At 38.4% G+C, this 26,993-nt stretch overlaps 1 protein-coding gene across 4 annotated transcripts in view; it reads right to left on the minus strand.

Annotated features, from left to right (window-relative positions):
• The window catches only part of RBMS1 (RNA binding motif single stranded interacting protein 1), a 142,539-nt gene that overhangs the window by 56,500 nt on the left and 59,046 nt on the right, over positions 1-26,993 (minus strand). For all 4 annotated transcript variants that reach the window (XM_030454233.1, XM_030454231.1, XM_030454234.1 and 1 more), the window contains one exon: positions 5,932-6,107. In XM_030454233.1, the coding sequence (XP_030310093.1) occupies positions 5,932-6,107 (176 nt within the window). The remainder of the gene's footprint in view (positions 1-5,931; positions 6,108-26,993) is intronic.

Here is a 26,993-nt window from a genome sequence, read left to right on the forward strand (position 1 = left end):
ATACCATACTGGCATGCAACTCTTCTGTAACTGTTTAGCTGAGAAACTGGGTGCATCAGCTGGGCAAGACACAATTGAGATTATCTAAATCATGGTCCTGTAGTTACTGTATTTTCTCTGCAGTGCTGCACTGTATTCCACACCAGCGTGAGCTTGCACAGGCAACACAGTGCCGGCATGATCAGTTATTTCACCTAGGGAACAGACCTTCAACATTCTTCATGTTATGTTTGCTCTGAAGAGCAAAACCAGATGAAAAAGTTCAGTCAAGGGAAATCTATTGCAGGTTATATCAAATCACGCCACATTTCTTGAAAAAAGGAGAAGTAAGACAATGCTGGCACAGTACAACAAAGCTGAAAACTATGAATCACATACTGCTCAATTGCTAAAGAATGTACCTCCTCCCACCACCAAATGATATTCTCTCTCTGGTGTTATTTATTCAGAGATGTATACAATAATGCTATTTTTAAAAATGCATACATAAACCCCTAAAATAATTGATCTGTAGAGGACTTCATTTTATTCAAAGAAGTACAAACAACAGATAGGTTCCTGCTCCACTGTAATCAGTATTAATACTGATCTCAAAGGGAACAGTTTCAGAGACAGTGATGTATCACACTTAATTATATGACATGAAAGATTTTTCCACATAATTCTTAATGCAATGTTTCATGGTAGATGACAAACCGTGAAAGAAAATTAAAAGAAAAATGGAGAATACCAGAGAAAAGAATAAGGAGAACATACTTTTAAAAAAATCAGACAAATTAGCTTTGAAATCTTCCATTCCACTTGAAGATCCACCACATCGTCTAAGGGGTTCCTCATATGTTACAGATATTTATCATTAGACTGCACTAAGCAGCAGTGAGATACCAAAACCATTATCCCAATGACTAAAGTGCAAAAGACAGTCAGACTATTCCTTGAAGTCCAGACATCTCCTTTTTCTAATGAGATACACCACGTAAAATTAGCAGATTTCTTGCTTTTAACTGACTGCAGCAATGACAGTTCCCTGCTACAGTAAATGTTTGAGTTTCCATTCACCATTTCTCAGTCCTGAGTATATTTGAAGAAGATGGGAAATGGCAGCACCAGGAGAGGTCACAATTTTACACAAAGCAAAGAACATGGAAACATTAACATGCTAATGAGTGTCATATGACTTGATGAAAATACCTGGTTTATTAAGAGCTGGTAATTGAAACCATTTTTGGGTGCTCTTGCCTCAAAACATGGAAACATTAGAGTACAAAAATAACAAAAGAAAGGTCCCATGCTATGGAAACAAAGCCATACAGCATATTTGGCTCAAATGTTTCAAAATTACCATTAGCCTGACATCCGTTTTATCTATGCCTGTGCCTATCATGATGAATATTTTGGAATGAATCCTTAAAATATTCCCTCAACAAGGTATGACATTTCCCAGTGCACATAAGCATAGGCAGCCACTACAAGGTTCTGGTTTTGTGTTCTGACCACCTTAGCACAGAACAATGGTCTGTCATGGTAATTATATCACTAACTTTGTTACCTTAAACCAGTTGCTTTCGTATTGTAATCCATCAAAAGCCTGCATTATAACCACATAGTGCTAATTTCAGGGGGAAAGCCTAAGTGAAACTGTCCAGAGCAAAACCACATCTTAAAAATATCATACAGACTACAGCTTGATCCAAGTGGCACAGCAAAAGCAAACACCCCGGAAGAGAGCAAATCTATCATCATGATTTATACTGAAACGAATGAGGGAGACAGGTTAAGCCTTGAAGCTTGAAATCTCATGCTGGGACAGGGGATTGCCAGGAGAATGAAGAACCTGCTGCATTACCCCTCATTTCATGATGTAAATGCCACAGAAAGGGGATCTCTGAGGAAATTCAGCACTGCAGAGATGCCATGCTGCAGGCTAGCAAGTAAATCATAAGCAAGATGGTGGAAAGCATAGGGCTTTGGAACCGTGTGGCTTGGAGATAAAGGTCCTCCACAGCAAAGCACAGTGCTTAGTGAGAGTCTGGTGAGCACCTAGAAAACATGTCAAGGCAAGTTACAAACTCCTGGCTGAATGTCCTAAGATCCAATCACTTAAGTCCTTAATCACATAAGCATTCTCAACAATTTCAGTTAATAACTGGAATGGATTAAATCTTGCATCTTCAGATCCAGATATTAAGTAAGCTACAAGAAATGACTGTCTGACCATCATCAAATAAGAAAGAATAATTAAAGCATAATAATAATAATATAAAATATTTATAAATCCTACACAACAGCCAAAGAAGGCACATCAAGCAAGCACTGATAGCCATGTCAGAGGAGTAGAGAACAACTAGGCACTGCTGAGGTTACCACTGCTCCAGCAACCCTGTAAAATCAGCACTTCACAGAAGAGCTTTGCTCAGTACAGCATCTCTCATGCATAGCTTGTAAGAAGAAACTGCTGCCCAATGTGACTCCAGCTTCCTACAGGCTTCCCTAAGCAGTGCTTGTCAGCTCCTTACTCTGACTTCTCCTTTGCTCTGCTCTCTGTTCTGCAGGCTGCTGCATTGACTGTTTTGCCTACCCCCACATACCTAATGGAAAGCTCTTTTGGCCAGGACTGACTCAGTGTTCCCCCAACACTCTGAGCTCTGGTTCTGGGTTGTCTGTTACACCATTCTTGCGACAAATATAATACCTACCTCACTCTTCCCCACAATTCTGCCTTAGGCACAACTGATATGAAGAAATCTGTTTTCCACATGCAGAACTGGAGTAGCAGGCTTGAGTTTGAATGAATACTTAGAAATGTTGTAGCTTCATGTCCCACAGAAAATAACACTGTCTGAAAACAACTATGCACCCAGGTAAGCCTTCACAACACAATTATAATAGGCTCTTTTTATCTTGAAAAAGAGGATAAAGCTTCAAATAACACAGCACTAGAAAGAACCAAGCAGAGGAAGGTGGAGAGCAGGTTTACAGAGATTTGGCAAATAGCACTCTTGCCAGGATAGTAATTTTCCACAAAATTGGTGAACATTTGCTGTATTTGTTAATGCTGCACAGATGTGCTATGAGGTAAGCCAGCCCAATACTTCTATAATTTGATGAGAGGTTTCTCGAGTGATTCACCAAAAATAATTAATAAAAATAAAGACAGGGCCAAAATTAACACTGCTAGTTGTCACTAGCAAGAATTAAAGCAAACATAACTGATTAAAACAAATAGAAGTCACTGTACAACCAGAGCCACACACAAGTCTGTAGATTTCACTATCTTGTATTCTAAGGGATAATACTGAAAGCAGTATTTCTCTACAACAGCCATCACTGAAAATAAGTTTCAATACAGAATGATATAAATCCATAATAATCAGGGTGAAAATCTGTGCAGATTTGTAGTCACAATGACATTTTTCAGCCATTCTTTCCTCGACCCACAGGTGGTTTTCTATCTTGTCTGACAACAGCCAAAAGATATAAAACAAAATCCAGTGACCTTTTCCTGCAAATCCACTGAAAACTGCTTATAGCCAGCTAGCAAGACCACTTCTGCAATATGCAGAGCAGCCTTTCTATCCATTCTTAGCACCAAAGACTCCAGTGGACACACTGAAAACAGCAAGGTCCTCTATATGGGTAAAAAGGAGCTACAATTACTCTAAAGTCTCCCAGTAAAAATGTCAGGCATTTTAAAAAGAGCTAAGGAAAATATTTCAGAGATCGGGGGTAAACAGCAGTTTCTTGATTGACTTCTATGTGTCAAAGATTTTATTCTCCATTTATTTTTTTATTTCCTCAATTTAAACAATAAACCTGGCATGTTCACCTTTAAGCACATCTTACCCTCTATGCCCTAGAAGTTTAGCCATCTTCATAGGAAGGAAAAGTTTTTCACTACTGTAATTTTGCATATTCTGTAAGAGTGGACTACTGAGCTTCTGTGAACAAGGAGTGTTGCAATTTCTACCTTATAGAAGCATCAAATCAGTTGCTAAAGGGCTACACTGGCAGGGAAGCCTAAGGTTCCTAATAGATTACCCAGATTTTTGAGAGGTGTTCCAAGACTAAAATTTCTGGATATCTCACTTTTTTCCTCAGCAGAAATGGAGAATTTTGAGACAAAGCCTCCTTTCCTCTCAATTAGGAAGTCTAGGAGAGAAATATCTCAGAAGAAGAATGACCATCCAAGTCTGTAAATTCACTTCCAAATTTATTTAATAATTTCATGGCTGCAGTTCTTGTCTTTTTTTTACTTGCAAAATTCATGCTGATCCAACTACAATTGTGTATTGAAGAGCAACAACAACAAAGACAGAACCTTTGCCCATTCAAAAGGAAAAGGACCCATACTGAGCATATTTTTTCTGGGATGTTCATGCACTGATGACATCTGAGACTGTGCAAACCAAAATGTCTTCAGAAAGAGATTAAGGAGCTATAGTAACCACTGCACAAACAGTTACTGGGCGGCTCCAGTGCAAAATAACCTCACAAGTCTGTCCTAACACAACATGAGTGCGTAAGCCACGGTTTCTTCATCACTTCAAAAGACAAAAATGGGAAGGAAAAATCCACTTCTGTAAAAACATCCATTTGTAACTAAAATTCAAGTAACAAGAAGTCAGTGTCACATGGGGAGTTTTAGAATGTTTAATTTATCAGTTAATAATTTTACAGATTAATAAACTGCTCCCTTTTTTAGTAAAATACATTAATTTCATATGCTGTTGGGAGAATTGTAGAAAAAAGTTTCTTTCATGACCTGATAGTCAGTTTTATTATAATACTAATATGATTATTAATTACTATTATCTTGAGAGTCTGAGAGATATTATTTTAATTAAAAAAAAAAACCCAAAAATTCTTCTCTGTCAGATTTTTTTCAACTTTCAAAACTAAAGGCACCTCATGTAAATTGGGATCCAAGACTTAAAGGTTTTCCTTGCTATTTTGCTAACTTGCACTAAGAACTTGGGCATGCACTTTTCAATATCTCTAGTTACTCATTGTGAAATAAAGATAAAATTACTTTCAGAATCTCTGATTGTAGTGTTTACACAAATCCTACTAAGTCTAAAGATAACTGGGTATTTTCTTTCAGATAATATTGAAATGCAGAATGAATTTCAGAAGTACCAGGGTTTTTTAAATTCAGTAAAACATTTAAGTAAGAGTAACGATTTTAAGTAATGATTCTAAACTGTATAAACAAGGTAGTTGCACTGTCTCTTGACATCTGACCTACATTTGAAGGTAACTACAGTGCTGCTGTAAAAAATAAAAACAAAAGCAAAAATTCACACAAGTAAAAAAATCTCATGTTAACATTGCTTAAAAACCTTCTGCTCACCCAAGTCTACCTGAGACTCTGGTCACCAACAAGGATTCTTACACTGATCAACTATTTCTGATCGACTGTACAGTACTGTACAGCCAACACAAGCTAGTCTGAAACTCAGATAAGTTTTCAACTGTACAATGTAATTCACAATGATGCAGAATGAGTTTGTATCAACAAATGATGGTACTAATGAACAGGTGACCCTCTGCTGCAGGTTCTTAACAGCAAGTTCCACATTTGGATGCCAATTTCATTATACCTGTGATTTCAACAGCATCAGGCAGGAGCATAGATGATCACAATTTTTACTAAAGTAACAGGTTGTTTCTGCTCACCACAACATTTAAACTTCCTTTGCTTCTCCTAAATGCTAAACCTATTTTCTTCCTGATTGCCACAGAAGTTTATATAATTGTGCCATTATATCACAGCACGACGATTTTTATTTATGAATTTCTTTTTATTCCCTCATAATCCAAGCACTCATTTTGTCTTTATATATATGCATATATATATATATATATATATATATATTTGTATACTTTTTTTAAGGCATGAGACTGTAATGTTTATTTAAGCATAGTACTTACGGTTGGCATAATTTTACCAGATCCTGATCAGTGGTGTTTGGAGGCAGTGCTCTGATGTAAAGGTTTGTTTTACTTAATTGATCCCATCCTGAGCTGCTGCTGCTACTACTGTTGTTATTACTGCTGGTGGTGCTGGGACTAGGAGGAGCCATTGGGTGGGCTGGTACGATGGACTGCTGCAAAGGAAAAAGCAAGTTAGAGGAAACTATAGGTATCAATCTCAGCATGCACATTATCTCAGTCTACCATCGCCCGTTTACTATTTGAAGCACTGTGTTAAACCTATATGCAATCACACACATATATTTTAAATACACTTGCTTTCACACTGTGTTTGGGACAGAATTCGTGGGCATGCTCTAATATACTCAACCAACGTCTGAAGCACGCACGATGCATGACACATGCATAAATTATATATATCCTCTGCTGAATATTACTCATAGGTTGTTAGCACTCTTCTTTGTGGCATCTGATGAGAAAATGAAATAAGATACTGTTGCTCTAGGTTCCAGGAGTTTACGTCACTGCAACTGTTCCACATGCCAAATGAATTATTGTGGCAGATCATACTATTTCCTTAATCTATCCAGAAATATAATTAGAAGCTTTCTGTGCACCTCTTTTGTCTTTCAGTACTTCACACAATACTTTTTTTTTTTTTTGGAATTTTCATACTGCCACTGATTTCAGCTTTTGCATATTATTTCAAGAGTATTGAGAAAAGGATTCTGTATAACTGCAAAAAAAGAAATAAAGTTTCAAAAGGAGATAAGCACACAAGCACTTCTGCATAGTCCTCATAGTATTTGCTATTATTCTTAAAATCAGACCCTAACGGAATGTAAAAACATTCTAGAGAAAATCTGCAGCAAAGCTGTCTTAATAATTTACATTAACAATGGCGTAGCAGAACATAGTACAGAAGGTATTATAAACAGGTCTGTGGTGCTCTAAGAGAGGAATACTTTAATATTAGAGAGAATATTATTAGTACAAGGTCTTCACCAACAAAAAGAATTCACTGCATGTGGTCCCTTTCCTGCAAAAAGCCTGAGTCCCCATGACTCAAGAAGTTCTAGGGAAGAAGCACCCTGTGAACTGCAGGGAAGTCACAAGGAAGGGCAAAAAAAAAAGAATGCAGTGTAATATAAAGTGAGACTCACTCAGTGCAGACTCACTTGTTCCTGCCCTGGTGCCACCCTCTTCTTTGGACTGTACAAGCAGTTGTGTAGCCACAGCCCAAATCAGAAAAAAATTATCTTCCCTGACCTGATTCACCACATGTGGTTTTGTGCTACACAAAAGCTTTGGCTGTCACAAGGCATGACAAGAAAGAAGAATGTGTAGTTAGAGAGAAGGGGACTACAGTTTACCTTGGTTTAAGGAACCCATAAAACTACAGCCTTAATACACACACACACACACACAAATTATTTTGAAGATAATCTTGGGAAACTGGAATGAAACTGGAAACTGTGAGTGGGAGAAAAGTGCAAAGGCATGCCTTATACCTCATACATCATGATAATTATGTGTTTCTTTTTTATGTTTCCCTAGGTAAGCTTTGAAATCTTCCAAGTTAGCACACTGCAAAGTTTTTTATGCAGCAATAACAGCCTGGAAAGCGAACTGCCACACTTTAAAGTCCGCATTGATATACAGAAACATTGTTGCCTAATTGGATTGAGGTGGAAAAAAAATAATCTTAATAAAGCAGAACTTCAAAATCCAACATCCATATTTCATTGCCATAGGTCTGGAACTTTTGCTTGTTTGTTTGTTTTAAATAAAAACTTTAAGAAATACCAAATCTCTTCCAAAAGATTTATACTCGGTGTTGAAGTACTCATCTAGAATTTCTTCCAGGCATAATTTAAAATGGGAAAAAGATTAAACCCTCCCTCCAAGTTTGTAATGGAAACACTGACAGATTTAACTATCAAAGCACTATAGTCAAGCTGTCAGACTGTTCTGCTTCCATTAACACCAGGCAAGTATTTTTAGGGTTACAAGCAATGCAAAATGAGAGAGTAACTTGTTTCAAAACATTTTCATAACAAATTGAACAAATTTCATCTGGCAAAGCATTACGCTTCAGTCTTAAAGAGCACACAGTGATCAAATGGACCACTGCTCCATTTGGTGTTTCAAACCATGCCATTCTCTGGTGCAGGCATCTACAGCTGCCATAAATGTCAACAAACACGTACCAGTAATCATCTTAACTGGTCAATACCTTCAGAGACTAAGAACCTCTGTTCTGTTTTTCAGTATCTGGTTTGTTAGTTTGCTTTGCATTCACTTCTGACAAAGTTTTTCTCTTAAAAATCTTTGGGTTTCTATGTTAGGAAGAACTGTAGTTTTGTAAAATCTTGTCACCAGCTGGCCAAAGCCAGAAGAAGAAAACGTGTGTGTCCAGAGAGAAGAATTCTAACTCTGTCTTCCTGTTAAACATAAACACTCCGTTCCAAGAAATTTAAACTTTTATTTAAACACAAAGATGCTCTAGTGCTAGCGGTCACCTCCAAATATGATGGGAATGTAAATGTGATTACAAGTGTCTTTCTAAGATTAGAGATGCAAGGTTTTTCACTGCTTCCACAGAAACTTGTACCTTTACCAGCCTTAAAAGCTTTAAAACACAGATGCTGAGCACTCTACAGCTTGACAAGCCTGCAACCAAGTAATACACAAAGAACCATTGAAGAGACAGTGACATCTTAAAGCCATAAGACTTCAACATATTTTTAACATTAAAACTTAATTTCAAAATTTCAGTCTCTCTCTTCTCTGTTCCTCATTGACAACTACAAGAAAGAGAGAGAGAAAGGGAGAGAGAGAAAGAAGGGAGAGAAAGAAGGGAGAGAAAGAAGGGAGAGAAAGAGAAAGAAGGAGAGAAAGAGAAAGAAGGAGAGAAAGAGAAAATAGGAGAGAAAGAGAAAGAAGGAGAGAAAGAGAAAGAAGGAGAGAAAGAGAAAGAAGGAGAGAAAGAGAAAGAAGGAGAGAAAGAGAAAGTAGGAGAGAAAGAGAAAGTAGGAGAGAAAGAGAAAGAAGGGAGAGAGAGAGAAAGAAGGGAGAGAGAGAGAAAGAAGGGAGAGAGAGAGAAAGAAGGGAGAGAGAAAGAAGGGAGAGAGAGAAAGGGAGAGAGAAAGAGAGAGAAAGAGTGATCCAACTTTTTTTCAAAGGGGTTTTTCTTTTCCAGCTGCAGTTGCAGCAAAGGCTGGTCAGTGGTACAGAGCCTGGCTGCTGTGCTGGCAGAGCCTCCTATGCCAACAGCACATGCCAAGAGAAGAGTTGTTCTGCTGGCATAGTTGCATCACCTCCCCAAGCGACATAAGCTAAGCTGATAGAAATTCTCTTCTGCCAGCACAGCTGCATCCACACCTGGGGATTTGCCAACATATCGATGTCAGTGAGGATGTATGACTTTTTTCCACACCCCTGGCTGCTACAGTGCTTGCTGGCAAGACATTCTGCAGAGGAGACCTGGCCAAAGTTTGGGGTTGTTTGTTTAGAAACAGCTTTCACGAACATCAACTGAAAGCTTTTTATAAAGCTTGAAATTTTAAAAGCTTTGTTTTACAAACTGTAGTCTCTGCTGAAAATTTATATTAAAAGCAATTCTTAAGATTTTATCACATTGACATCACAACAGTTTGCAATAATGTAACATACATTAAGCCACATTCATTATATTTTTTCAAATCATTGTATCTTAAAACCAAGTATTGAAAACAAGAAGAATCAATCTAAATGATAGAACCATTATTACAATATTCCTGTTCCCAATAAATGTAACTTTCACACTGGTTTGCCATTTCCTCTTTAGTCTTCACTCTCAAAGGTTAATTAGCAATCATTCTTTCTCCAAGCAGTTTCCTTCCTACCATGTTCAACAAAGACATAAGAAGTAAAAAAGACCAGCAACAGAATAATCATCCCACATGCTGTATGCTCACCGCATCCCATTCTGGAGCCAAGGGTGAGGAGCTCGCAACACCCTTGCCTGATTTCTGAGGGACCTGCCCTCCAGCCCTCTACAGCCCTACAGCAGCAGTGGGAAAACCATAGTTACTCATCAGAAAAAGCTAAGTGACAGAACAGGCCCTGTGGAATTCCTTGAACCAAGGAAAATTGCCTTTATATGTTTTCTTCTTGACATAAAACCCAAAGAGGAACAATCACAAATACTGAAAAACAACTGGAGAACAGAGTCATCTTCTTATAAACCATTCCTGTCTGTCTTATCAACCCTTCTATGTTTATGGACTGGAAATGAGCCAGAGCAGGATTTAGCCTGCCAAGGAGGAAAAGAATCTTTTTGCTATTAGCAGGAAAAAAATACACAGAAAAACAACCAACCAAAACAAAACAGAACAATCCTGAGAAATTCCTTTGAGCTAGGAGTTGAGAGATACCTTGCTGCCTTCAGATTACAAAAGTCCAAGGAAACTCCTACGAGCACAAGATAACTTGGATAACAACTGTCCCAAAACAGAGCATGATTATTAAGGCAGCAATCCATTTAAGTCTCTAACTTTGTGTTTGTTATAAAAGCAGATCTATGAAGTTATATAACATGCTAGCATTAAATTATGAGTTCCTTCGCTCAGCTAAAATTCCAGATAGGAAAAACACTGTGACTTTTAACACCAGAGTTAATTCTCACAGATCTATTCTAAATTCAAAGCATAAATTACAGCACACATTAACTATCTGATTTAGCCTGAACTACTATTTGGATCATCTCAGTTTCAAAATCTTGTCACTTGCCATTTAGCCTGAACTACTAATTGGATCATGTCATAGTTTCAAAATCTTGTCACTGCTATTTGCCTAGCTTTCTTCAGGTGATAAAGCCTCAAGTACCTGCTTACCCTGCCTGACTTTGCCTCACCTTCCTGATTTCACTAAACAGTATTTCAAAACACTACCTTCAGTAATTGCCATTGATATAAAAACTGCCATACATTTTGGGGGATGTGTGCAGCAATTATAAAAGAATCAAATTTCATGAACCTGAAAAACTTCTGGATTAAATTGAGGGTTGTTTTTTGTATTTACTTGTCTACTTAACACAGAGCTTTGCATGTGCAATGAAAGCAAGGGCTTGGGAAAATAGGAAATCTGGTAAGGCAAGACAGTGCCATACCTAGTGTATAATTTAGGAAAATGGAGGTTGTTTGGAGTAAAATCATGTCCTGAACACAGAAAGAACTCTAAATGTTTAACAGAAGTGACTGTTCAGTGCTGAAGATGGGTTTTTTAATCACCATTCATTAGGAAACATTAAAGGAAACATTAAACCTTGATCACCTAGTTTAACCCTGCAAATGGACAGCTATAGTGGGAAATACCATTTTGAGTATCCTGAACTATTCTATTTCATGGTTCCCATTATCATGGCTGAAACGTTATGGCAAGCAGAACCAAATTTCTGGAGGCCTCTCCAAGTCCAATTCTCAGTAGAGAGAAACAGAAAGATCAGTAGAAACAGAAAGCTCTGTCTCTACTGTATTCACATCTGCTGCCTTGGGATAGGTTCTCCTGACTGTTCTTCAGTCTGCCAGCACTTGTCACTGGAAGATTCAGCAAGTTAGTTGATTTCTAAGCATTTCCAGGATGATACCAATATAAAGTGTAGAGAGTATCTCAGAAGCTAGGTCTTCCAGATTCCTGTTGAAAATTTCCTCAGGAGGGAAAAACCATGAGATCTGTGCCCTTTTCCTCCTTTAAATCACTGACCCGAACTTCTCTTTCCATGGGTAAAGAAACTGGTCTCACAGTGATGTGCAAGAGCTAGCAGGGCTATTCCAGCAAGGGTTGGTTTACTGCACAAGGCCAAGACGACAAATATCATGTCTTATGATCATTTGAGCTACTTGCACACCAGGAAGAGGGGCATTGGTGCTCCAGCCACATGGAGCAGAAGCAGCGAGGCGCTGGCAGGAGGCTGGACCCCGTGGGTGGAGGCTGGCATCAAGGAGAGACTCTCCCTGTTATGAAATACCACAGGCAGCCCAGGAGCACCTGGAGATCCAGCCCTGGATTTCTCCCAAAAAGCTCTCTAAACCTTCCATACCTTGGCATGCAAGAACTATGCCCATAATACTACAGCCAGCATTATGATAATGATGGACTTCAATAAACAGGCTGAAAAATGAGTACTCAAAAAACAAAACAAAACAAAAAACCCAACAAGCAAAAAGCACTGAATAGGTGAGAAGAAGTTATAGCCAAATGCTATGAAAACTATTTTTCTAAACACAGATGAACATCATGTCCATACTAAAAGGAAACAAAGAACATAGATAGGTGTTACCATGTATGTATGAGAGTAAAAAAAAAGGACAATTCTTTTCGCTTTGCCTTTTTAAAATTAATATTTTCTTTCTTCAAGTCCATTGTTTTTCAACTAATTTGAACCATCTTGCCAGTTAGAGTAAGAAAAGTTTCCTGCAAAATCCAAGGAAGCAGTCAGTACCTCCTTTTTATGAGCCATTTAAGAAGCTCTTCCTTGAACTACAGAAATACAGGAGTGAGTAGGTGCTTTTCTCAGCTTCCCTTTTAAAAGATCTTCATGGAGAGTAGCTCTATCTGCAATGAACCAAAATGAAGTCTAGCATAAATCCTTAGTAACATTTCAGATGCTTCTAACAATTTCACCCCTAGACTATTTTGATGGTAACTCATACTCTCTCCACTAATGGCTATTCTGCTTCTTTTTCTCAGTATGGTGAGAGGACAAACTGACCTTCAGAGTAACCTAAGGACTAAATTTGTTCTCACCAGAAAGCAACAACTACTAACAACAGCAAGAACAGAAGTAAACTATTCTAGCTTGCTTCAAAATGTCAGGTTACCCTATTTTTACAGGAGATGGAACCAAAATTATTTAAATTATACATACTAAAGCTTAATGTAACTGCAGTCTTCTGCCATATTAAACAAAGCTCCAAATCTTTGTATTTCCTTTCTATGAAGACACTTGAAAAAGTGGGACTATAATAATGGGCATATTTGAAGTATATGATAAAACCCACACTGATGCTACTGAACAGCTTTTTCTCCAAGAATGGGTGAGGGCTTTTTTTCATAAAATAAATCATAACTATTTTCATCATAATTTTTTTTTCTTAATTGTCTAACTCAGAGAGAGCAGGAGAGGTTGCACCAGCAGAGTAAGCAATGAATGAAGGAAACTCTTCCTGGTTCATGTAGCTCTTCTAAAGTCCCAGTGATACTGAAAAAGCTCCAAAGTTCCCAGGAGCTCACCCATTCTATTGACTTCATCCATCAGGGATTTTTAAGTGTTTCACTCACTAAATCACCCAGTCCAGAGGTGAATAAAAGGTGCTGGGGACAGATGAAACCAGCCACACCACAGAACAAAAGGTATCACAAAGGGGAGAGATGGTATCACTGAACTGGGCTACATTCCTGTTCCTTTGCAGAGATTGTGGACACTTCTCACTCTTGCTCATCACAGAATCCACTCCCTTCTTAGTTTCATACCCGGATTCCCTGGACAAACCGCTGGAACAATACATTGGCAGCATGTCCTACCCATGACAATATTATAGACTCATCCATAGCAAAATATTTTACTTTTAGTTTCTAAAATTTGAAGAGGCTGCAGCAACCCAATAGTCTATATTAAAACACTATAAAATGAAAGTCAAGGCATTGAAGTAACTGAAGAATAGAAGTTTGGTATTGAGATCTGCTAGACAAAAAGTCATGTACATGTTTTTGTGGTTAGCCCTTCATTGAGCAATAGATACAAAAGAATTCATTGCCAGCTTCCTTCTTGGCTCTAGTAAATATGCAGACCTATTTCCTTCGGTGAAAAAAGCCAAGGTTTTTGCTCAGGATCCAGAGAGAAAATGGTACCAAATTCCTAGACTATGCTAAAAAGTCTTTGTTCCAGCCTGAATATTTAATTTGCAGTTAAGAAGAAAATACATCCCTTTTCAGAGAAGCTGAACTCACAAACTAATGGGCTTATGCAAGTTTCTAAAAGGTAGCAAGCCCAGCACATGACACTGAATACAAATAATAAAAATAATTCCTCACATTACACATCTGTCAGTACATGCTAATAGCAGGGTATAAAATCACACAATGTTCTCCACAACAGGAAACATCCAAAATACTGTTGGTAGGAGAAATGCTTCAACTGAAAGAGCAATTAACTTAGAAATTCCTGTGTCATGCAGCAGGTAAAACTAGACAAGAGATGGTCGTATCAGAAGTGGTAAATCACTTACAGATCACAAGCAGTTCAATGGCAGCTCAGGAGACAGTACTTCCAGACACCAAGTAAAATGTGACTCAGTAAGTCTTTTACATTTCAGGTTGTGTAATGGCAGTGGGACCACACTGGGTTATATGCCAGCAGGAAGGTCCTACACAGTGGCATGGGCCACATTTCCAGTGGAGTCCATGAAATGCCAGCAATAAGCACATAGATGACTTATTAGAGCAACAAAGGCAGTAGCTATGAGATTTAAGGGGAAAATTGAAGAAATGTACAATTTCCAGATCCTGACAGATGACTTGACTATCTCTGTGCTCTGTGAGGTTTGGAGACCCCTAAACTAGAATGCCATAGCAGCCCCTTCTCTCTATATATACAACTTTGCTTAAGCATTAATAAACCAGGAAGCTTCTAATCGCTAACACCTTTTAAAAACTCTTCTGGTGTCAATCCAAAACACATGAAAAAAAAATAAAAATCAAAGAAAAAAAAAAGGGTCCAGGCAATTGTTGTATTTCATGAAAGTTGTCGAATTCCCAGAACATGAAAAAAAAAACAGTCCAGCCTAACTGCAGCTGGAACATATGGAAGTCCCATTAACAGTTTCACTTCTCTGTCAGATGTCTTGCAATTTATTTTTTTTTTTTTTAAATTAAAGGGGAAGAGGAAAATGCAGGCTATTTCATAGTAGTCAGCCCAACTTCAATGCCCAGCAATATTCTGAAGCAAATTATTGAACAATTAGCCTGTAAGAACACAGAGGGTAAAAAAAAAAATCTGTGAAAACCAGACCATATCAATACAATCTAATTGTATTCATTGCCAGTGTATCCAGCTTAGGGTATAAGGAGAAGTAGTGAATATCTAAGATCTGGAAAAAGGAAACAAGGGTCCTGAGATCTGAAAATAACTAACATGCATTAGCCTCTTACTGCCTTATTGGGAAGAAATAACATACCAAACCCAGCACCAATAGGTGGGACTTAAATGCATGGAAAATGTATTCATTGTATCTGTATTCATTGATGGTATTTTTTCGCCCCCTTGCAGGAAAATAAGAGACAGCAGGTAACCATTTCTCTAGGTGAAACCTCCAAAACTAAGCTCTGGCAGTGAAACTTTCCAGCATCATGCAAGGCAGCTTCTTATGCCTGGAGGACATTCTTCTATTGGGAGAGTGCAGATTTCCAGCTCAGCTGCTGTTTTGCTCACCATTGCCATGACCTTCTGTGAACTTTTATCCTCCAGTACCAACAGACAATATTCAGTGTGATCAAAAATTTCTATTTAAGATATGTTAGAATTAATATTTTTATGGATGCACATAATTGATTCCATAAAGCAGTAAATATGCAACATGTATGAGGCCATCCTCTTTTTGTATCAGTTAAGGTTGCCATCCATCATTATATTTTGGTAGTAAATCCAGCCAAGTCTGAATGTCTCACAAAACTGCTGTCTTACGAGGGTTTAACAATCATAGAATCGACTGGGTTGGAAGGGACCTCAGAGATCATCAAGTCCAACCCTTGATCCCCTACTGCTGCGGTTACCAGACCATGGCACTGAGTGCCACATCCAGTTTCTTTTTAAATATCTCCAGGGATGGAGAATCCACTACTTCCCGGGGCAGCCCATTCCAATGTCTGATCACCCTCTCGGTAAAGAAATTCTTTCTAATATCCAACCTAAACCTCCCCCAGCACAACTTAAGACCGTGCCCTCTTGTCTTGCTGAGAGTTACCTGGGAAAAGAGACCAATGTTATAAAATAACAAAGTACAGACATATAGATACTCACACTGGCTTATTCAGAGACCTGTTTGAGTATTTTTTTTACAAAGACAGGCAGTACAGCAAAAAAAATGTTTAGCCAATCTTCATTTTTTAAAGTAATAGAGAAAGAACTGTTTTCTTTTGAAAAATTAAAACTGCAGAAAAACGGCTCAGGTATTATTTACTGCTTTCTTTCATATTGTATTAGATTTAATATTTCTGATAAGGTCTTGCAAGTGTCTGCTACTTAATGTGCCACACCTTTCATGAAACACAAGAGAATTCTGTAGGTTTTTATTTCAGCTGTTTTAAAAAGTTATTTCTAGTGTTTCTTTTTATGTGTTTTTTGTTTGTTTGTTTGTTATTATTTTCCAAACTCTTACTTTTCCCTAAAAAATTACATTTTAATCATTCTGTTCACCTGACTATCCTATCCACCCTTTCTCCATAGACAGCAATTACAGGATAGAAACAGAACCATATTGAAGATGCATGTCAAAAGAAGCATCTGCTTTTCTGGCAAACTCCATGCTGTTGGTGGCATTGGAATTACTGCTATACTGTTTGTCACAGGGTTATACCACAGATGGCTCTTTTGGCTGACATGGGATCCACTATGTCATTTTCTGTTTATTCAAGTTAAGAAATAAATTTAAGAACTTGTACCCGACCATGTATAAAAGAGACAATACTCTTATCAAAGTCCCTTTTTGTCTATGATTGTTGGTTCCATATGGGTAGGACACTAGACCCAGCACAGCGGCAGCAGTGTTACTGTGCATCGCTCTATTTTACAGAGGAAAATGTTCTTTCTGGCAAGGCCATCTTCCTGTTACAGCAGCATTTAATAGGTAGCCCAATGCAGTATCCCCCAGCCTATTCCTGCTTTTTCTGCTGTATTCTTTGACAGTGTAGATGCGACAGTACAGGCTCTGGCCCCTTCTTCCACATTCCAAAAATCTTAATCTTTCTCTAACAAACTACTCCTGTTTCACTGCACCCAGCACCTCCAGCTGGAGGAAAGGTGGCATGTCCTCGTGAGGCCACACCTTGAGTACTGTGTCCAGTTCTGGGCCCCCCAGTTCAGGAAGGATATCGAGGTTCTGGAGCAGGTCCAAAGGAGGGCAACCAGGCTGGTGAAGGGACTCGAGCATAGACCCTACGAGGAGAGGCTGAGAGAACTGGGGTTGTTCAGCCTAAAGAAGAGGCGGCTCAGGGAGACCTCATCGCTCTCTACAAACTACCTGAAAGGAGGGTGTAGCCAGGTGGGGGTTGGGCTCTTTTACCAAACGACTTTCAACAAGACAAGAGGGCATGGACTTAAGTTGTGCCAGGGGAAGTTTAGGTTAGATATTAGAAAGAATTTCTTTACGGAAAGAGTGATCCGTCATTAGAATGGGCTGCCCAGGGAAGTGGTGGATTCTCCGTCCCTGGAGATATTTAAAAAAAGACTGGATGTGGTACTCAGTGCCATGGTCTAGCAACCGCAACGGTGGTTCAAGGGTTGGACTCGATGATCTCTGAGGTCCCTTCCAACCCAGCCAATTCTATGATTCTATGATTCTATGATTCTATGATTCTATGTCAGAAAAAGCCATGAAGAAAAAGAAGCCAGTTTTCTAAGACTTCGCCAACAAGACTGAATCTGGATGACCCCATGAGCAGGCTCTTTCAAGATGTACAGAACTGATGCTTCAGAGATCAGTTTAGATATTGTATTCTTCCTACTCAGTTTGCAAACATTTTTCCTTTTTAAACTCTGTAATGCATTTATCTGTCTCCAGGCCTAACTACTGAAGAGGTATCAGCAAAGAACAAGCCAGTGTAGATATAATGCACAAGTACAACACAAAAGTTATTGAAACACTGATATCAAGGAGGTCCACTTCTGTTGCTCAGCAGCTTGTTTCACTTCTATGTGAAATTAGAGTTAAACAGATTTCAGTTTGAATGGTAGCATCTTCCGTCTCTTTCCTCCGTGGTAATAAATTATTCCTCCATGAGCTGGACAACAGGAAAACATATTCCAAGCACCATTGCTCTTCCCAGTTACTCCACTGCAAGTATTTCCATAGTCTTTTATAGCATTTGCCACAGAAGTGAGGTCAGTATAATGTGTGCTGGACTGAAAGTTCCTTTCATCTTTGTGTTCCTCACTTCTAAAAAGTGCCATTGTGGTTCTCATACTCTGCAATATGATAAAATGTAGCAGGTACAATTCATTATAATGAACACACTAGAAGAGGACACACACAACAGTGCTGGTCAAGTGTAAAAAGAGTCTCAGATATAACTAGGAAGGCACATACCTAATTTGAGAAACACTGTGCAGTTTAAACATCAGGACAGCTGTGCTGTCTGGTATACACGTTAGTGCAGGTTGAAGTGATTATCAACTAAATTCCAGCAGAAGAGGTACTAAGCTTATGATAAATTTGTGACAGTGTATTTAACATTCAAGGAGTCCATGGTTGAGGCCACACTGATGCAAGTGGTGTATATATATGTGCCACTGGATATGTATATGCAGTGTATACTTATATGCAGACATACACATGTGGTCTGACACTGAACTTGCAACTCTTTATGACAGGGTGACCACACCTCCATAAATGAGATTTTCCCCACACCAAAAACACCAAACTGAACTGAAGTAGCCATGTATTACTAAATTAGCAATGTACCCATTTTTAGAACAAGAGCAACATCAGTAGCAACTTTTTAAATAATCAGATTCATTATTTAAGGAGTTGCCATTTCTCTGTATTTTCACTCACCAGTCTAGTTCCACTCTCACCCAGTAGTTCTGCATTCCTTTACACAAGATGAAAATCTGTCCAAACCTTTTATACATTTCAACATTGTATAAAAATGACCTACCAGAAGACACAAGTATACAATGTTGGCAAACTTTTCAACATAGGGCTATAGATTATCAGGGAGCAAAAACTGCTTGGTTTGCGTGCTGCAACATGTATACCAATTTTCTTTGGATTGCAACGAGACCGTGCGTAGCACACATGAGACTGCAAATGAAATTCTAAGCGACTCTCAGGACTCTACGTGGCTTTCTTAAAATAAAATGTAGAAGCTCAAGTTACATTAGAAAAGAACTGTAGTTGAACTTGATTGCTTTTTAAAACATTTGCCTCTTGCATTGCCTCCCATTTGGGAAGGGAGTGTTGCAAACCCCATGCGCGCCTCAGCGCGGCGCCGGGCTGTGCTGCCCGCAGCATGGGTGTGACAAAGATCTCCCTTCATTAATGCGACTGTATCGCTGCAGCTACGTGCGTGCTAACAACTCCGGGACAGACAAGCTGTTAGTCATGTTCTCATGGAAGGCGGATGAATACTGCTTTATACATGGCAAAAGGGATTTAAAGCAAGAACTGAGAAAGAGCTGGTGTGCAGAAGACCTGATGCTAAGCATCAAGGACAACTGTTTCTAAATTTTGGGGGCTATTATGTACCAATCAACTTCTGACATTTCTCAGGGATGACCTTGCACTGTTACACGGACATTGAGAGCTCACCACATCCAACCTTTTCCACTAGGTATTAACTATGGCATATTCAGCACAGGTGCTATAAAATGTCTATCTTCTACAGATCTATGACATAATATGCAGTCACACATAGGATATCATCTGTTCCTGCAAGAAAAAAGGAGTGGTCTGTCATGCCCAGAAATATCTGCACAACTTTCTCTTATGTCGTGCATGAAGACTGACCAGTGCACAGGCACCACAGAACAAAGTACAATCATGGCAAAAGCATGACAAAAGCAGATACATTTAACACCTGGGAAAAACAGAAACAAGAACAGCTCATCTGGCCAATGAACAGTTCAGACAGATACCAAACAACACCTGTCCTGTGGCTGCTGTTCATAGAGAAAATGCTGCTGAGATGGTACAGACAATTTAAGATGTCCCCACCTCATCAGGAAACACTAGCAGGAGAAAACGTAGCTTGATGAGCATCAAGAAACTATGAATGTTTCTCTGATCTGTTATTGCCATTGTGCCCCTTTGCCCTTAAAAAGTGTGTGTGTGTGTGTGTGTGTGTGTATACACACAAAGCAGTTATATCTACATTCTTTTATATTTGTGTATCCCATCTGCTGGAATCTTGAATTACACTACAGGTTGTTTGAAAACCGAGGACTAAGACAGCATCACACACTTTCTACTTTTTCCTTCCACAAGCTTTTATGACCTGCTTTCTTAAAACAATGTGTTATGAAGAATATAAGGAAAACATTGATATTTACACAATTTTCTCCTGGAAAAGACAAGTAAGCCATAAATTTTGCCTCTAGACATCTCCAAATTCCTAATCTGGAACTGAAGCTTGGTTTAGCTTCCTAAAAGTTAGAGGGAAGAATTTTCTTTTCACATTTTCCAGTCACATTTTCCACCTTCTGCATCTCACAGTACTCAGTGATTATTCCCTCTGATACCTTTTTCTCTCTCCAGCTAGACAATTTTCATTTGCAAGAATAGAAAGAGAGCATTTACTTTGTTTCTTAAAGAATAATTTCAGATGTCAGAGTAAAACATATAGCACTTATTTCATTATCAGAATACTTAATGGAGAGATCACTTTTTCAGGGCCATTTGAGGAAACAAGGACTATAATACTCCGAAACACAATGCTTAGTACAGTACAAATACTTGTTAATCCCAATCAATTTGGATCAAGCAGGGCTTGTTAGCATTTGCTTGGCACCAGTCTCAACAGATCCAGGCTGCTTCTAGCAAGTGATTCTGTTGCTGTCTGATGAAAGCCAGTTCAGGCAGCAGCTCTACCTCCACGGCCCAGAGAAGTTGACTTTATAAATCTGTTTAAAGCACAAAGTTGCTAAGCACCAATTTAATATGATCTGTAGGTGAACTCTTATGAATTTTAAGCCATAATAAAAAGGACAGTGACACATTTAGTTTAAAAGTAGCCATTAAGGAACCTAACCAATTAATAAATCTAAACCTCTTTATGCCTCTTTAATATCCAAGTTATTAAAAATGTAAATATTTTCCTAAATGCAAGTGATCATGGGTGCACGTATGAGAAGGAGTCCTTTCATACAGTAAGGCAATTCATCACAATATGCGAACACAACAAATACGGAGACCTGGTGAAACAAAGCAAGGAGTTTGCTAAAATCAGTATAGCCAAATCCAGCACATGGCCTTCCTTGTATAAAAAATAGTTTGCTTCTCTTTATAAATAAGGAAACCAGTTTTCATTCACAAGGATGAAATTCCTGAAGTTGTAAAGGTAAGCAAGATTAAAAATGAAGATTCATCTATAAAAACTAGGGCATGATTTCCAAGGGTAGGTAAGTTCCAGTGGAACTTCCCAGTAGACATCTAGTTGGATGTTAGGGATGATTTGTCTGCACTGACCTTTGATGGTCAGAACATGACATCAGGTCAACTAAGAGCAGCACAGAAAGTTGAAATCTTTCAAACATTATTGATAGGGTGTTTTAACATGGAAACTCAACTCCTGATAAAGTTCTTAAGCAGAAACTGAACTTTCTGAGAGAGCTTGGATGCACAGATAGGAAAAAGGGTGGTAATAAGGAAATCCAAAAGCATTAACATTGGTGGTTAGATCTGCTGGTCTGATAAACTGGCTTTGGTGCAGAATTAAATGAAGAACAAAGGCACCTTTGCTGGCCCTGTTGGTAGCTCAGCTTTCAAGCCAACTCTTCCCTCTGTTTGGCTGATGGAGGCAACTGCTGGTCCTGTGCACCTCAGCTGGATAAAGCTCTGCAATCTGGCTTTCCCCAGAGTCACAAGTGTGAGGGAAGGCAGAAGTTACAGGGACAGGAATGAGGGAGAGATGCAACTGATGGCAGGCTAAGGACAACTGCAGACCCACAAACTGAGATGCTAGTTCAAGGAACAGCATGAGCTGGCACTACCGTCAAAAGCTGCAGCCTTGCCCCCACAGCTGTTCTTTCCCCCTCCAAGTGTTTCCCCATCCCCGAAAAAAAAAAAAAGTTCACACTGCTTCTTTTACTATTATTGCCAATTCACCAAAGTGGTAACAAAGCAGCATTATGCTGTCAAACAATCAGGAATTAAACTAACTTTGGTTTTACATACAACTAAGACAACTGCAGGGGATATGTGTGGTACCTATGTCTGTAACTAAACCTTAAAAGTGAGGCAACAAACAGCATGCTCAAACCTGTCTGAGAAAACTCCAGTAAAATCTTTGGTATACACCACATGCAGCAGTGCTGCTCTAGCCCTAGGGTCAGATTTTCTTCATAACCTTATCTGAAACAACCCCAAGTCAGTCTCTTCCAATTCTTTAAAGGGTGATGTTTTGATACATGCTTATCACTTATTAGATACAATATTCTGACTGCTGAAAAAAAATTTATTTTCTCTTTAGAAACTGCAATATTTTCCAAAATCCTTGTGGATGCACTTCCAAAAAAATGTGTCTTTATGTCTGGTCTATTTATTCTGGAGAAATTTCCTGTTCTCCTTAAAATCTGGAATGAAAAATTAAAATTTGAACATGGCAAACAGAAGAGTTACTCTAACTCACTTCCACAGTACTCATCAGTTTCCCTCACATTTTGCCTCCTAATTTGAAACTTCACTATTGGCTTGAAACAAGAGACAAACTAATTTTGCCTTTTTATAAACTACAGTTTTAACTCATATAGCTAGTTTTTAACTCAAAGAGGTTTTTAATTGAAACATGGCTTTAAGTGGCTAAGAGTATCATATAGATATCTGAAAGTCAAGTAAGGCAACATGACATATTATAAAGATTAAAAATTCTAAAATTAAAATGTTGGCAATTTCAAAGTGAATGATAATAAATGATTCTTTTTACATCCAGAAACTTAATTCTGAAGTTAGGTTGCAAATGCTTAACAACAGTATGCTGATTAAATGCAGGATGCCATTCCTTGGTGCATCTTAATGGAAGCAACCTTCCAAATAGCTACTGGGGTGAATGTCTGACTGCATAATGAATTACTTGCATAGACACAATAGATCATTGTTAATTCTGAAATTAAAAAATAAAAGAATTAGATAACACCTAGGGAAGCTTCCAAGTATACTGCTAGCTAATACAACACTTTAAATGTATCAGGAATTTGACTGGCAAAATGAAGTGGTCCTGGCAGCACAGTCTAACTCAGACGAATACACAGTTCCAGGTAACCTCGCAGCAGTGATCCAGGCAGTGCTCCCAGCAGTAACCAAGGTGTTCAGGAGCCCAAGCAGTCAGCAGGCCACCACTGAGCAAAGCTGGTACATACAACTGCAGCACCCATATAAGACAGCCTCCACCTCTGGAAGGGGAAGGGATGTTTCATTTGAAACATGTCTGGTGCTCCGCATGGCTAGAGATGGTGAACACCAAGTCAAACACTAGTTAGGAATAAACCAGTTCATCGGGGCACAGAGCCCAACTCATCCACAGTTCTGTTAGTTGTGTTCTTGTCCTTGGTACAAAAATTCAGCTGAGGAATCACACCTCTGAACACATCAAAAAGTTACAGATAAAAGAAAGTACTTTTGCTAAATACACTTGGAGATGGTAATTAACTTTAAAACACTGCAGTGAAAGGGAATCTGCCAAGCTAACAACTAATGTTTTAAGATAAATTAATCACTTGCTTCTACTTACTGCACAGCTACAGTCCTGAGCATCTGCTTTCAGATTTGTCCTGTGGGCAATTTCAAGGAATCTTGGTTTTAGTAAGAATATTTAGTTCTACTTTTCTTAGTAGCAAACCTACCTTTTCAGCTTATCAATCTATCCAATCATTAATGTTTAATAATCTTGTAAGTCATCATAAGTTTTCTACAGAAGTCACAGTAAATGGAAGTTGAAAGACCATGCATTCCATTTCCTAAAAGAATAAACCAAATATTTGAATTTATGCAACTTAATTGGATTTCAAAATTAAAACGGGGCAACAGAGTACTGAAATAAGGACTTCCCAGAGGAGAAAAACCCCCACAGAGTTAATTTAGTAGGAAAGATAAGGCCACAAAACCACTAAAGCTATCTAGATAAAAATTCTGCAAAATCTAGGCCACATAACTTCATGGGAGTTATTCCTGTTCTGAGTAATACATAATTGTCAAACTCTACCTTTCTGCACATTAAACTTCTACTTAGAAATAAAGACAACTATAGCTAAGAGAAAAACATCATTTTCCCTTTTCTATAACAGATAGCTTTACCAGGTGAGTTTCTTGCCATAATGAACCCTGTTATTATTTCTAATCTGGCAATATCAATACCAGTATTTGCATGAATATTCCCATAGATTGTGAAGAAAGTACTCATACAGTAAATGACATGAATTTGAAAAAGTTTTATCATTCCGAATAATGTGCTCTTTCCTGACCTTCAAAGAATACTTATACACATACCTCTACATACATGTGTTTACATATGTGTATACGCATATACTTTTAAGATATTCAGTCCTAATTGCTGTAATATCTGACCCACTTCCAGACATTACTGTATTTTAGTACAAAATCTGCAGGAGGTAGGAAACTATTATTAAGAACTAACTACCTTTTGAAGAGCTAAACCTAAACTATTTAAATAAGACTACCCAAAATATCATTGCCAGCACAATTTGAAGTTCATTTCATCATCTTAACCCCCATAGTGTCCTTAAGTAAACTTTATAGGTGTGGCTGACTTGGGGCTTTTATTATCACCCGAGACAATGACTCAACACAGAACTAATTTCAAGGCAGGAAGAAGGTGGAGATGGAAACCAGCTCTGAGGATTCAGTAATTTTGAAAGACATTCACTGTACAAGTGTCACAGCAAAAAAATGTCTTTACATAGAAGGATAAAACACAGATAAGCTAGACCTTTCACTATATTACCTTACACATTGAAATGCAAAACCATACATTAATAACACTACAATAACAATAAAGTTATTTAACTTTAAATACAGAAACTTTAAAACAGAAAGCAAGAAATGGTCAAGAGATACTGTGCAGGGAATTCCCAAGATGAATAGAATGAAAATGCAATATGCCTTTTCTAGTGACTATGCCAGTCTTCAGCCCTTAGAGACTTTCCCAAGACCACAAAACTCCACACCTGACAGATCTAAGAGCAGTATGTTTGTTGGCAATCTGACAAAGTCTGGTTCAAAAGTTAACCTGATTTTGTCACTGTAGCAATTAAAATATCAACATAATGCTGAAACCATGAATGACTTCCTTAACCATTTCCATCTTGCATTAACCTCCCTAGGACTGTGGAATATTGTAACTGGAAACAGAGGCAGCTCTTAGGGCACTTCAGACAACTAAAAAACCACTGTGTGCTTCTATTGGTGCCATAGTGTGCCCCAAATTTCACTAGCAACTTTAAAAAACTGAAATTCTACACAGTGAATTACATCTTGGTATTCTTCACGCCAAATATTACTCAAGTTTTCAAACATGCTCTTTAGCTCCTCAATACTGCAGGATACTGATGGTTTTCTCCTTTCAAAAATTGTCCCTAATTCTGTAATATTTGCATGCATACATACACATTGGAAGGATTGTTGCCCTATGGTAATGGAGGAACAGTTATATTTTTTTTTAAACTAAACACCACAGACATGTTTTTCTAAAACTCCAATTTGGGTAAGTTTCTCATAAGTAGCATCCAGAGCTACAACCCTGGAATGCTGAAGAAAATGCAAAAATTGTGACCATTTCAAGGCTTATGACCCAAGCAGTTGTATTTAATACCTAGTTTGCATGTTTTCCCAAATTATTCTAAGGTATTTTTAAATAAGCACAAGTATTAGCATAATGAAGAGCATATAAGCCAAGCAGACTGAATGGAATATTGTCAAACCAATTTAAATACCATTTGATTCTGTTCAATGCCAGTCCCCAGGATATACCAACTATTCATCTCAGGTTTCTCATTGGGATAATTCAAAAGTCATCTGGTTCTCTATCTCCATAAGCATTTACTCATGTCAGTAGTCTCACCACAGGCAGTGGCACCACTGGGTATGTAAATAAGCACTAGCATAAGCAAGAGTCTTAAAATTCAGAGCTACATTTTCTGAACTCTTCCTGAACTCATCTGGAAGACAGACCGCTAAACACTTCAAAGGTTCTCATCCTGCTGATGGTTATTTTCATACTGGACAGAAATCTGTAGAACTTTGTGCCCATCTCTGCTGAAGCCCAGGTTTATCTGGTGCATGAGGCACGGTTCTGGTGACAGAAGTATGGCACACCTGCTCTGTCCCTTCTCTCCCACAGCACAGACACAGTGGGCCAAGTTAACAAAAAAATTACTGTATGTTACTTGTACTCTACATACTGTTAAGAGTTTCATGTTTTAAAAGGTTATTTAGAACTTCAGCTAAGTGAATAGCTAAGCTAAGCCAGAACAACAAACGCATGCATGTAACAATAAGAATGGTTCAAAATGGGTTACCATGGCCACCTCAAAGATGGGCACACAGGCTACACAGCTGCCAGTCACCTGCACCAGCTGGAATAATACCAACTCTCCTACTCCAATAGTAGCCTGGAGAAAAGTCTCTGCTACACAACTGTTTAAAGCATTATTAGCAAATTATACATATAGTTAGAAGAGAAAGAAAAACACCACAAGACTTGAAATCCATCCATCATACCATGAAATCTTCTTTGCAACATACCAACACTCTTTAGTACTTAGCTGAAGGGCACTCCAAAGCCTGGACAGGCTCCATTGCACCAAGCAATGCCCAAGAGATGTTACTACCTCCAAATCAGGAAAAAAACAATCTATGGTCTGGTTAAAGAGGCATCACCGACTTAACTTAAAAAATAAAGAGAAACTCTAACCCTTAACCTTCAAATGGGTTAAGTCTAAAAGGAAACACAGAGCCTTAAATCAGAGTCTCTGAACAGAACCTGAGGCAACTGAGTTACACAATAACCAGTCTGCCAGGGAACACTGGGGGTCATCTGCCATAGGGCTCTACACAAGGTAAATGAAACTT

This window comes from Calypte anna, chromosome 7 (genome assembly GCF_003957555.1).
Source record: "Calypte anna isolate BGI_N300 chromosome 7, bCalAnn1_v1.p, whole genome shotgun sequence".
Taxonomy (NCBI): Eukaryota; Metazoa; Chordata; class Aves; order Apodiformes; family Trochilidae; genus Calypte; species Calypte anna.